The sequence below is a fragment of the Apostichopus japonicus genome, chromosome 15, assembly GCF_037975245.1.
Source record: "Apostichopus japonicus isolate 1M-3 chromosome 15, ASM3797524v1, whole genome shotgun sequence".
NCBI classification, from domain to species: Eukaryota; Metazoa; Echinodermata; class Holothuroidea; order Aspidochirotida; family Stichopodidae; genus Apostichopus; species Apostichopus japonicus.
Genome location: NC_092575.1, coordinates 4550894 through 4564765, shown reverse-complemented (window position 1 = coordinate 4564765; position 13872 = coordinate 4550894). Strand labels below are relative to the sequence as shown.

At 39.8% G+C, this 13872-nt stretch overlaps 1 protein-coding gene across 3 annotated transcripts in view; it reads left to right on the top strand.

Annotated features, from left to right (window-relative positions):
• LOC139981328 (SH2B adapter protein 1-like) overlaps positions 1-13872 on the top strand; it is a 67921-nt gene that overhangs the window by 17323 nt on the left and 36726 nt on the right. For all 3 annotated transcript variants that reach the window (XM_071993663.1, XM_071993662.1, XM_071993661.1), the window contains exon 3: positions 13394-13495. In XM_071993663.1, coding sequence (XP_071849764.1) covers positions 13394-13495 — 102 coding nt within the window. The remainder of the gene's footprint in view (positions 1-13393; positions 13496-13872) is intronic.

The following is a 13872-nucleotide window of genomic DNA, read 5'->3' as shown; positions in this document are numbered from 1 at the left end:
CACCACCACATTCCAAGATTTATTGCTCATAAGCATATCTACCTTGGAGGAGGTTGGTAGATTGGAGGTCACCCCAGTCACAGTGGGAGGTCAGTGTCAAAGGTCATCAGACGACTCTCCAGACACGGTAGAGCCCGTGTGCAGTGGTTTCAAGGGAGAGGGGTAAGCTGCTGGTCAATATCTAAGTATTCAGTGTTGGAATTTTCAGGGTACAGTGTAACATGCATCAGTGTTGTGGTGATTGTTGCTATATCGGTGCGTAATTGTGGTGTTTAGTGTACAATGTACTTCTTATGGGGCGGAATGGGCTCTCCAAAAACGTCTAGAAAACTCCTCCCTATGCAAAATAGGATATTTATCGGGCTGTGCAGGCTTGGTGAATACTTCAGGATCCAAACTAACAGAAAGACTGATATCCTAGGTCCCACTTCCGTACGAATCTCGTTGAGAAATTCCAGACGGAAAAAAAACGCACGATTTTGGCACATTGGATGTTAGAATGAGAAGGAAGGGCATTGACAGGGGGAGCCGGATTATAGAGGGCAGCACACAGTGCTAAAAGGTTATGTGTTCATTCTATCGCACGGTAGAATGAAGGTGCTAAGGTTGTGGGGAGACAGGTAAGCTCATGACTCGTAAATATCCAAACCAGTAAGTTTTGGGATGTTGCAGTACTGTGCGTAATTGTGGTATTTAGTGTACTCTGTATCGCAATACAGTCCTAAGGATATGGACGTGATCTTTCCCTCTAACATGTACGACACAGTACATACATACATGATTTTCTCACAGTGAATCCTCAGATGAACTGTGTATTTTGGTCGATGAGGAAATGGATTGAAATTTGAAATAGGAAATAAGTAGTACGTGACTTTTGAATCTGCAGGAACAATTCGGTGCAAGAAAATATGAAACTTCAGATGAAGTTCCTTTCAGTTTGTTGTGCTTTTCAGGAAGTTTCGCACTTCCTATTGGAGACTAATTTTACTGGTATGAGTTGATCGATATACTTTCAGTAGCTTGTGCTAGAGTTTTTCTCTATTTTCGATTTTATATCAAAGCATCTGTGTTTTCCCAATTATGTTGCCTCCAAAAAGACTCTGAAGATCATCAGAATTGTCCCCAAATTTGTAGCAATTTTTAACTATTTAAAGAGTATTCTGAAGAGTCCTACTATAGCTCCTATCTTCCTCTCTTCCTCCTCAGGTATTGTGAATGGTAGAGTTAGACCATGGAGCTGCTACTGTAAATGTTACGGGTAGCATCTGCCTGGTTAGACAATAAAATGTGTTTCAATTATTTCATGGTCTGTTGGTGGAAGCAGTACAGTAGGATTGTAGTTATTCCGTATTCATACTCATATTCTGGTTTATAGTTGTGATTTTGTAGCCATACCCTGGGCAAGTTGAAAGTCTAGTAATTAAGTTGCTTCTCTCATACCTGTCTTGACTCTCATCTCCCCATCTACCTAGCCTATCACACTTTCTGCCTCTGCTTTCGCATCTACCTATCCTATGACACTTTTCCCATGCCTCTTCCTAGCCTGTCACACTGTTCCCATCTACCTAGCCTATGACTCTTTTCCCATCTACCTCGCCTATCAAACAATCCCCATCTAACTTGTCTATGACACTTTTTTGCATCTACCTAGCCTTTGACACTTTTCCCATCTACCTAGCCTATCACGCTTTTTCCCATCTACCTAGCCTATCACACTTTTCCCATCTGCCTAGCCGATGACACTTTTCCCCATCTACCTCTAGCCTATGACGCTTTCCCCATCTACCTAGCCCTGCACTCATACCACAGGTTTGCGCAGCAGTTTACTGCCTTTTAAAAGTGGGAGCATGTGTCCATTATTTAACTAAATAGAACATAATTGATGGCCATTTAAACAGTATTTACATATGACTCCTCTCCTAACCATCTCCTGTAAATATGACGCTCCAGTTCTAGAGATAATATGGCAGCTTGGAAACATGTATTTGCTCTGCACCCACCTATTTACTTCATTCATCTCCTACTACATACCTGTATACACACTCTGATCTACCATGCCAACAAATTAGTAACGGTCTTACATTGTGCCGCCCCCCAATGACCCTTTCTAAGGGTCATCACCCTCTCCTTTCCGAAATCTTTCATTTCGTCATTTCGTAAATACCCAAACAAAGGATCTATACATATCCGCTTCCTTGTACCTACTGTCATGACCCCCCCCCCCTCTTTGACAACCCATGTTCTAGTGTTTGTACATCATGCCAGCCGCAGTCTTCCTCTGCTCAAGAAAACATATATTGTTTTTGCTTCTGTCGGTTGACAACCCGCCCCCCCCCCCCCCCCCGAGTTTGAAGTTGCTGTTGTGTACATTTGTGCTCGGCATGTATACAGTATCCATCGATTAGTAGAAATTGATTCAAGCCAGCAGTTCAGTTAAAGCCATCTCTTTCCTGTAAGCATTACCTCCAGTTTGGCCTCAGAGGAAGTCGTAAAATGCAGCGAAATAAGATAAATTACTTTCACAGTTTCTGCCTCACACAATATCCGATTGACTTAAAAAGTTGTAATAAGTTTACCGCTCGTCTGTGATTATCATGTTGGATACCTTTCGGCCAAGTTACTTACCGGACAAAAGAGGAGTTGTGAAGGTAGGGGGTCCCTGCAGCCTAGCCCAGAATTATTCCGGGTGCCTTGTTTGAAGTGCGGGAAAGGGGGTTGGGGAGGCGGGGGGTTAATGGGAGAAGATCTGAGTGCAATGGTTGGTGGGTGCAGTAAAAGAGCATAAAGCACCATACCATGGTTGCCACTCGCAGCGATATCCAAACCAGCAAGTACTGGGAGGAAGAGTAACAAAGGGTATGCAGTTGCAGGCTGGGTAGGTAGGAAGTGTGCCTCTTTGACATGAAGACAAGTACTTTGATTGTCAGTCGTTAATACTGGCCTTCAATTAGCTTACCTGTCTCCCCACAACTTAAGCACTCTCCTTTTACCATGCCCAAGACTATTCTGCTGTAAACCTACTTCTGGCTCTCTCATCCAAATCAAACAGTGCCATTTTGTAAGTAAAAATGGAAACTCTATGAATAGCACCATCGACATTCTCTCCCAACAGGAACATTGCACATGTATGCGTGCGTGAAAAATGAAACATAATGTATACCTGTACTGTGATCATATGATATTAAACTGTGTGTAATGATGTGTTTCAGGGTTTAAAGTTTTCAAAGGTTAAAGAAATTAACCAGGAAACTTCACATTAGATGACTTTTGGCATATTGAGCTCTGTGAATGGTTCAGCTTTCAAGTCTCAAGCAAAGATGATAACAAGTCACGACGTGAGTTCCAACCTGAAGTCGCACTTACCGGGTTGCGCACCCCCCTAGGGGACCTATCTCATTGTTGTTGTTGTTTTCGTCGTCTTTTGTTTTAACTCCACAAGGCTATAGCTTCTTTTGTCTTGTCTTGTAAATATCCCTTGGGAGCAGATTGGCATTTGATTCTTTCAAACTTGTTTTGAAAAAAAGAAAAGCAAAAAACAACGGAAAAAAACAAACGGTAAACACAAAATTATGTCACGTCGGTATACTTTCCATTGTTAAATGAGAAAAAATTTCGAGACTCAATAACAGACGTTATTGGACGAGAACTGTAAAGAGTATTTTAAATTTTGGTTTTAGTGCTTACAAATTGGCTGGTTTAATTTATATACTGTTAAAAATATTTACCTTTCATGAGTGCATCAAGAGAGAGATAGTGGGGAATTAGGGAAAGAAAAGAACATGTAGGGAGTGACAGGAATTGTGCACATCCTGCTGGGGGGGGGGATTGCAAATGTAAATAGAATAATATTGCACCCTACGTATATATGTGTAAACACCAGGAACGTGATGATTCTGTGGGAAATTTGTGAAATCAATTTCCTTCCCGAATGATAGAGCCTTGAGGACGATTGAGTGCGTGAGTGGAGTCCGGGATGTGGGAGGGTGGGTGCAATTGCTAAAACCTTACCAGTTTGTAGACTAGGTAGAAGAGGGAAAGTACATAAATAGACTTGAGATCTTGGTAAGTATCAGCACTCATAAAACCCACAAACCAGAAAAATTTGGGGAGGGGGGGGGACAGATGGGGAGGGGGTTCCTTAGTACTTACATGGTTTATATAACCAATGATGGCTTCTCAAGTTCCTGGAGGATCTATACATATCCATTCTGATTGTAATTTTGTGGCTTGTAGGTATTTAAGTTCCAGAAGGAAGTGGAAAATGGGCAGTGATGCAGAAGTTTGGTTTAATATGGTAAGACTAGGTATAGTAGATTGGGTTGCATTTTGCTTAATTCCTTTTGCAACCGCCTCAGTTACATACGCGTCTCATATTTACTTCGTTCCCCACTTACAGAAGTCCTGATAGGAAACTTCTAGAGTATAAATCCAAGGTATTCCGGGCGAATTTCGCGAAAATTTTTCTAACTCCGAAAAACACAGTGAGACACTTTGTGGGTAAAAAAATGAAGGAGGTCAATAGGGTCAGTGAGGGTGTACAGTGTTAAAAGATTACCAGGGAATACTAGACACGGTAGAATGTGGTGCATAGGTTGTGGGGAGACAGGTAAGTGGGTCACTCGTAAATATATAAACCAGTAAGTTTTATAATTTTCATATGCACTCGGATCTACGCTAGCCTAAGAACTGGTAACATTCTTTGCGGTCTCCGTAACCATCTCCAAGGCGTAATAAATGAATTGCATATATGTGGATCGGAGAGACAGGTAAAGTATCTTTCATTCCTTTGTAAATTTCAAAAACGAACAAGTTGTGGCATTCCGTTGTGTTGCGAACTTGTGATGTACCATTAACAGGGAGGAGTTTTTTGTGTGTGTTTATTTAACGTGGAATGTAGTTGTCTTTTCCTTTCTATCGTTTCTTTAAATCGTTAAAACTCCAGTCGGGCAACTTTAATGCTGATGATTGCAGGATCTTTACAAGGAAGTTAAAAAGTTAACACCTGGATTGGATTTTATATTGTTCTAAAGTGACACTTTTTGTTTTGACACGTTTTTGACACAACTTTTTGTTTTGCTTTGGTCAAAACAGCATGTTCAATGTTTCTGTAGAAACTTATGTCAGTCCTGATAAAAATTCAAAACGAAACAACCGACACACTGTTACTTTTGATCAATTAAATTCTCCCCCCTCCCTCCCTCCCTCCCACACACACCTATCCAACCATTAATTAATGAATGATAGCTATAGTAAGGCTTCAAGTTTAAAATAGAAAAGTCTAACAAGCTGTATTTTTTTCACAGTACATATGGAAACTTTCATACATGTGACTGGTCTATAGTGTTGTGTCCTAGATGCACAGAATCCATCGCTCAGATGTACTCCCTTTTTTCATTACAAAGATAAATTTTAATGTTTGATTGAAAGCCTAAAATTTGAAAGTAAAAGGTGTTAAGTTTCCTGAAAGTATTTTCTATAATTAGAATCTCAAGTGTGTGATTCATTTTTTCGCAGCGTTAAAAAAAGAAAAGGAAAAAAGAGTTACGCAGTTTCATGAAGTGTTATCCTCTCCCCCCATAGACCAAATATTTCCGTGATATTAAATTATGTAGATATTAATTCCCCATTTTTGGAGACCATCCCCCTTTCGTCTGCCTTCTGACAGAACATTTGAGATCATTTCCCAGCTCTCAGAGCTGTCGTTATAGTTGTTAATGGAACCTGGGTGATTGCGAGGTTTATTGAACCAATGAATATTATGATTCATAGCTTGGGTCGATGCACGCAATCCATTATAATGTCTTTTCGAGACCAAATATGTCACGCGATTGACTCGCTAAGGAGTTTCGAAATGTAAAATCTAGTGAGGTACTGTACGCACAGGCACAGTAGCAGTGGCTGTCAGGAAAATTGTTAAAACGTACGATTCGGTCGATTTTTGATTTTTTGATGATTAGGGGATTCGACTGCAAAAGGGCTGCTACGGTTACCGCAGGTTACAAGTTACAATTAACGTACGGCGCAAAACCGTATGCAGAGCATACATAAGCAGCCTATGTACACTACACTTTCTCTTGCCCTGCTTGTTCTATGTACGTACGTACATACGTCTTACCTGTCTCCATCTCTAAATGCACTTTCCCATCTACCTAAACTACACATGTGTATTAATGTTAATAGTAGTAGTAGTAGTAAGTTGAGTCTCGTCTATCCGACATGCTCAGTGATTAACCTCCGCCACGTATCACGATCTTGCGCAAGGTTTATTGCTTCTTCGAAATTGTTAATATTAATGTCCTTGAATTGCGATTTTATTTTTCCAAGCAATGTAGTCACGGGCCTTCCAACTGGTTTAGCAGTATGTCTCAGTGCTTCTCTTAAAGCAACCTTTGCTGGAGCGTCCTCTTGGAGTCTTGCTACATGACCGAAAAATCTCAATAATGTTAATAGTAGCCTGGAATTTCACTCTTTTCCTGTGTCCTTTACATACCCACTCTGATCTACAGTGTACCCTATAAACCTAACAACTGGGATCATTCATGTACTGTGCAACCCCCCCCCCCCACCCCTCAATGACCCTCTCTAAGTTTGGAAATAGGAAGTAACCTTTGTTTCATCTCTTTTAACTCACCTAATTAGAAATCTTGGGAGTCTGAAGTCATACATACTTAATCAAAAGTTATAAAGTACAGATTGGGGTCAAGCTTAATTGGATAATATACAAACGCATTTAATATTTTTTTAATTAACGATTTGATATGAATGTAGTTTTGGAGAGTGATTTATTTCCTTGTCAAAATTAATATATTAAATGTTAGAAATAATTAACAATCATGTCTAATCTTACAGTATAAATAGACTTAAAAATAAGATACTTTCCATTTAAAGTCACTAGTTGGAGAATCCATAGGCTGTTGTCGAACTTGTCGTGAGGTTGCAATCAAACTTAACAGATTCGGTTACTTATTTTTTTCTCTAAAGCCTATGTGCAAAGCTGTTTGATTTCCTCATACATCACTCTTTGTTAATTCCATTCCATTAAACTATTATCTGTTAAAACACATATGCAAAATTTGGTCATGACATTTCCTGTGAAATTTACATCGCTGTTCTCTTAACTGTCCCCTCACTCTTTCTCTTCCATGGGGGTTGGGGGAGGGGGAGGAAGCAGAAGTGGTCTGTCACTGGGGAGAGGGGATTGATGGGGGAATGGATCGAGGGGGGGGGGAGTGTTAGTGCTAAATTGCTACCAGGTCACTCCAGACACAGTGGAGTGAGGGGACAGGTAAGCGAATAAGTTGGTAAATATCCAAACCAGTTAGTAGTTTTGAGGATTTTGTACTTTTGCTCCTCTCTTACAGGTTAGTATCTCTGCTTGTGAATTCCCCAAACCAGTATTAAAGTTTAAGGGATACAGTTTTAACAGTTGTTATTATTACCCCCCACCCCCCTCCATCTGTTACCTGTCACGGTTAATGTACCATTGTCGTATCCATAGGCATGTTTACATGGTAACCTTTTAACATCTGGGAGGGGGAGGGGAGGGTGAGGCACTTTAAGGTCCGGGGTACTGGGAGGGATCAAATGAGGTCAAGTTAATGGACAATTCTGATTCCTAAAAAAAAAATTCAGTTTTCACCATCTCAATAGATAGTGGCAGCAGACTTGTACTGGTTGGCTTTCTTGAAAGGGAAGGACTAGTCCTTGCAAGGGTTTGTTGCTGGAGGACTGGACCCACAATCAAACATTAGCCCTGGTGGAAACCAGGTTGGGTACTGATCTAGGGAGAAAATTGATTGCAATGATTCTGAAAAACTACTTGCAGATTTATTTGTAACTGTCAACATTTCAATATTTTCAACGATATTACGATCTTGCTAAATCCCAAATTTTTTAATACATTTCCAAAGGAACTAGGACACATTCGCAGAAAGTCAAAGGAACAAATTAGAGATTTGTCAGAGCTTTCATGTTTACGCCAATGGCCTCTTGCTGTAGGTCTAGAGACAGTCAACAATCCTGACTGTGTTCGGAAAGAAATGCTTCTCGTCTCCACCTTTGATGGTTCTCCTCGGTGACAACCGAGGGTCACTGAAGCGTCCATTCACGAATCTTATTTCGCACCCGTGATAAAGTACACTTCAGATATCTCCAGTCTTCTCAAAGGAAAGGTGGGCTTTAAATAGTAAAGTGCTACCTGGGAAGGCTGTATTTTGTTTTTGTTTGTTTTTAAATTAGAGGCCAAACAAAGGAGCCAACTATATGAACATAATGACTGCTTTCATTCTGGGAGAGAAGATCATAGATATATTATTGTTGTAAACTAGTTTAGCTTTTAAAAGGCGACAAAACCGAACTAATTTTTGGTTACATATATGGTGCACATGCTTCCCTTGTTTCCAGTTATTTGCTAGACTGGCCATTGTTAATTTTCTTTGGGTAATTGTTGCATGTATTATTTCTGACATGAGGAGATGGGAGAGGTTGGGGAAATGTGAGGGATAGGAAAGTTTGAGTTGGGTGAGAAACTGCAAAGCAGTGGGGGTGCAAAATATGACTGGTTGACACTGGGGATGAAAGGGGAGGGGTCAGGGAGGTTAGAAAGGGATGGGATGATGGGGGGAAGGAAGACTGGAGACGAGCAGAGAGACATGAGGAGATGGGAGAGGTTGGAGAAATGTGAGGGACAACCCTTTTTAATTCCCCAGTGAATGAGGTCGCCAGGAGGAAAATCCTGTGGCGACTAGATCTTTATTTTTCCCAAATTCTGGTCGCCCAGAATGAAAATGTGATCGCCACTTTGATATGCTAAATATTACTACAAAAAACACTAGGCCTAGGCTCAACATCGAGTAGCACTAGACTGTACATGTGTACGTGCACAGAATCGTATTAAGACGTATAGGCTAATAGGGTTGGGCGATATATCGAAAATTATTATTATCGTGATAATTTTTCTTCAAGACGATATTTTTTGAGGATTGAACCAATGACGATAACTTCTTGGGAAAGAAATTTGAAATAAATGTGGGAAAAAAATGCAATTATCCTTTCTCCGTTTTATGTGTAAATGTTATTCTAGCATTCCATATGGTTAAGAAAGTTGAAAAGAAATCAAGTTTATCAACTTCATTGACTGACTTTTGAACTTCGTTAAAACCCGTCCTCTACTACATTCACTGTATAGAGAACAAAACTCTGAAAATCAGTAGAGAAATTACCAATTGTGTACGAAAAGTAAGTTGGTACACCTTTCAAATTTTACGAAAGATCGAGCAAAATACTATCGAAAAATTCACGCGAAACTGGCATATCGTGCTAAATGCAACTAATGTCATGTAAACAAGGCCTAGTACACCCATTTATGAATTAACCATAAGACCACATCTGGTGTTAAGCGGGGGAAAGAAAGTATTTTCTAGAATTCCCCAAAAAAAGAAAAAATTATTATCCTACCATAGTTAAGAGTATAGTAAATAGCCTAACCACTTCGTCGGTTACGGATTTCACGTAACAACAAAAACACAACTATAATTGTATTTTGCGAAGTTGACGTTCTCTACAAGGACATGGAAACAATATTTAGCATTTAGTTAATCATGCCAAGTGGCCTAAAACATGGGATTGCAAGGTTTACTTTTATAAATATGGCCATACCGTAGCTATCGGGGCCATGGTATCGTACTATGTCTGTATGGTATAGACTGTGCCTCGTGTATCATGGGGAAAAGATTGTTTTGTTCATGCGGATGAGTCGGTTGGCTTTAGGTTTTTTTTACTTACCTTCATGTTACGGGGATATTTACCTACTTTTCTTGAAGGTCTAAGATAATATTTCGCATAACTTTACCGATCCTTTACTGACTGACCTAATTAATTCTAGAGTGGAGTCAAAATAGTTTACTCCATGAAATGTTTTTTTGGAAACGTGCCAAAAATGTTAACAAACAGGTGTTAGACAGGGGGTTGCAACTTGCTTGGCAAGGTACCTGGTAAAATTTGCAGCACATGTAGCCTACCAGGGTTAAACAATGCAGTTGTAAACTGATGTACGTAAAGTGCACGCTGTTCATTGTTAGGCAGTCTAGAAACGGGGCTTTGGCGACGTAGTTTGTTTCATAATATCGACAGTTTTGTAAGTTAAACTTTTTAAAGATTGTAAGACAGATTAAATCTCATTTCATTTTATCACATAATATAGCTACTCTAACTTGTCATTTTAAAATTTTGAACAGTTTCGTGACAATTTAAATTCATCATGGTAAAATTTTCAGTTGCAAAAACTGATCGCCACAGTATTATAGGTCTGGCGACTAGCATTAATTTTTCCAGAAATTCTCATCGCCAGCCGAGAATTGTGGTCGCCAATGCGACCATGGCGACCGTAATTAAAAAGGGTTGGTGAGGGATAGGAAAGTTTGAGGGGGGTGAGAAAGTGCAAAGGAGTGGGAGTGCAAAAAATGACTGGTTGACACTGGGGATGAAAGGGGAGGGGTCAGGGAGGTTAGAAAGGGATGGGATGATGGGGGGAAGGGAGACTGGAGACGAGCAGAGAGAGGTTGTGAAGTAGTGGTTAATGTGTGGGGTTGGGGTGGAGAGAGGTAGGGTGATTTTGCTACTTTCCCATCTAGTTAATGGGCAAGATTTTATAGGCATGTCTCATTTCCTTGTGATACTTTGGCAACCAATTTTAAAAGAAATGTAGAACTTCCACATCTTTATTTTTAGATAAACGTACTGTTTCTTCCTTGTTTATTGTTTAAACATGTGACATGATCAGGAGGAATGTTCAAGGTAATGTTTCTTGGAAATGCATAACCGTGGACAAGGGGGCCCATTAGTTATAAGCAGTACATACTTGTGGTTGTAGCAAGAGAAGGGGGTTCTGTTCCATCAACCACAAGTTATGTACCTATAACTAATGTCCCAAATACAATTACATAACCCACAAAAGTTGTATCTTTCTGCTGTAGTAGAATGTCATGTTTTTTTTTAAAACAATTTAGCCTCCCAACTGTGAAGCAATCCTTATTGACGTCAGAGAGGACACATTATTTATTAAGCCAACCTCAGTCCTTCCTCTACAGAGCTTATTTTAGGAAGTTATTTTCAGTAACTAGATAGATTTGCACACTGTCTAAACTAATTTGGGTGCATCTAGGCCAAGAAAATTCAAACAACACAGAATTTGAAAGAGAATTTCCTGGTTTTGCAACAGTTTGTTTTATGATATGCCTGGGGGTGACGTAGGTCGATGGTCCCAAAAATGGGTTGCATAAATTGTTCGGTGGATATCAGGATTTTCTAGATGGATGATATTGTATCTACAGCATTGGGAGCTTGCCAAGAGAGATTGCTGATGTTATTTTTATCTAACATTAAGTCCTTTAATAGTCCGAGATAGCTTTTGTACATTCTGAGCACGGATGCTGGGTGGGGGGGGGGGGGGGAGTGGGGGTGGTGGGGTTGGGAGGTAGGGGGGTAAGAGTGTCTGGTAGGTCATGGCTCAGTCCTCATCTAGTAACAATGCTAGTAAAACTCAAAAAGGTCACCTATTAATTATCAAACTTTATAATCCTTTGCTACATATCCTACGTTATGCTGCAACCACCTCAGTATTCACAGTTTGATAGGTCCGGTGTTGTGCATGTCTCCCAATCAGTGAATGTGGATATGTCCGGTGCTGTAGATCTCCCAATCAATTAGTGTGGATATGTCCGGTGCTATGTAGACCTCCCAATCAGTGAATGTGGATACATCCGGTGTTGTGTATATCTCCCAATCAGTGAATGTGGATACGTCCGGTGTATGTAGATCTCCCAATCAGTTAGTGTGGATATGTATGGTGCTGTGTAGATTTCCCAATCAATTAGTGTGGATATGTCTGGTGCTATGTAGACCTCTCAATCAGTGAATGTGGATACGTCCGGTGTTGTGTAGATCTCCATATCAGTTAGTGTGGATATGTCTGGTGCTGTGTAGGTCTCCTTATCAGTGAATGTGGATACGTCCGGTGCTATTTAGAACTAATCAGTGAATGTGGATACATCTGGTGCTGTGTAGATCTCCCAATCAGTGAATGCTGTGTAGGTCTCCTTATGTCTGGTGTAGACCTCCCAGGTGTAGGTCTGTGTAGACCTCCCAATCAGTTTGTGGACACATGTCCGGAACTATGTAGATCTCAGAATGAGTTAAATATTCATCCTCTGCTTTACTTTTCATACATAAATCTAAGCCCATTCGTTTCAGTCTTCGCAGCTGGTAACGAACAGTGAAGATTGATTTATCAGAAAAAGCTGATCATTTGATCGATCACATTATATACTATAAATAGCCCAATGAGCTATATTGAAGGTACAGTATTATCTTCCACTACAAGTGAAGATTATACCTAATTAGCAGCGATGCTAAAAGCTGCCAGTTATCCCATGTAACCAACCGATCAGCTCGTCATCGCTAGGTGGTGCAAAAGGAGATTGCGTTTTAATGATGTCTATGATATGCAGTCATGCCTTGTTTTGAATGATCACCAAAATAAAAGCCTATGGGTATATATATATATATAGAAATACAGTGTTGGCTTCTGTTGCCTTCCCTGCAACAATATCTCAATCTGAAGCACCGGCGAATAGATCTTCATTTCCTGCTACTCCAGCGGAGCTGATTGACTCAGGAAATTAGTGATAACAAGTAAAAAGTGACTTTGCTCGTCGTCCATCTTGGTAGCTCTGGGCAATGAATATGCATATGTACATATGTGAGCACTCTAAACAAAAGTCTTACAGAATTTATTTGTGAATTGGGATGTATATTGTATGGAAATAGCAGTCTGTACTATTTTTTTAAAATTATTTTTGGAGGGAGAGAGGCCTCCTTCCGCTTTGAACTACCTCCGTAGGTGTGAGTTTTCAATTCAAAATTTAGTTACAAAACTGAGGGTGTTCTAGGGGTGCTAAAGGCCTACAGCTATCTGAAGGTCTGGTTTTTATTAAGAAAGTTGTAGTTGGTTCTATATGCCTCTCATACTAAGGAAAAGCTGGACTTTATAACTTATGCTTACAGTCCAAATAACAAATTGGGTTATCCAATGGGAAGGTACAACTCAGTCCTTGTTATTGTTACCAAAGCAATAAAATATATAAGTGAGTGATTGAATAAATAAGTAACTTAATAAGTCAATTACTGAATGATGAAAGCACTTAATGAAGGAAAAAAAAAGGTAAAAAAAAAAGGACTAATCTCAAGGAAAGTATTCATCATTTTTAGAGGTGAAATTGTCTCAGGCTATCGAAACAACTGAAACGGATATATATCAATCCTGCCGGTAGTTACTTGTGGCAATTCTGGTAATAACCCATCCTCTTTCAATGATTTTCCTCTGTTTCTTCAACAGTCCACCAAACCCAGGAATGGCATCTTCTGTTTTCTCATCCATGAAGTACGACAAGCAACGCCCCTTGAAGTTCCTGGCAAAGACAATACATTTGTTCTCAAGGTAAAACCATCATCGTTTGATAGTGAATTTGCTGTTTTAACATGAGAGAGGAGAACATTGGATTGATTTGAATAATTATAAAGATTTAAGCAATTTAGTCTGTACTCCTCAACCACACCTGTTATTACTTTATTCCTCTGTTTCCTATCCATACGTGCTGCGTATTATATCTAGGGTTGCCAACAATTTCCAAAACTTCACAAGAAAACACAAAATTGCCCAATATTTGTGTGAAAGAATCAACTGGTGGAAAAAATATGTACATATCACTTCGAAAAATGTACAATATAAACACCATTTTGCAGTTAAGCAGCTTTCATCATATACACAAATCTCTCAAAAAGGAGAAAACCTCCTTCTGTACCATACACCCCTTC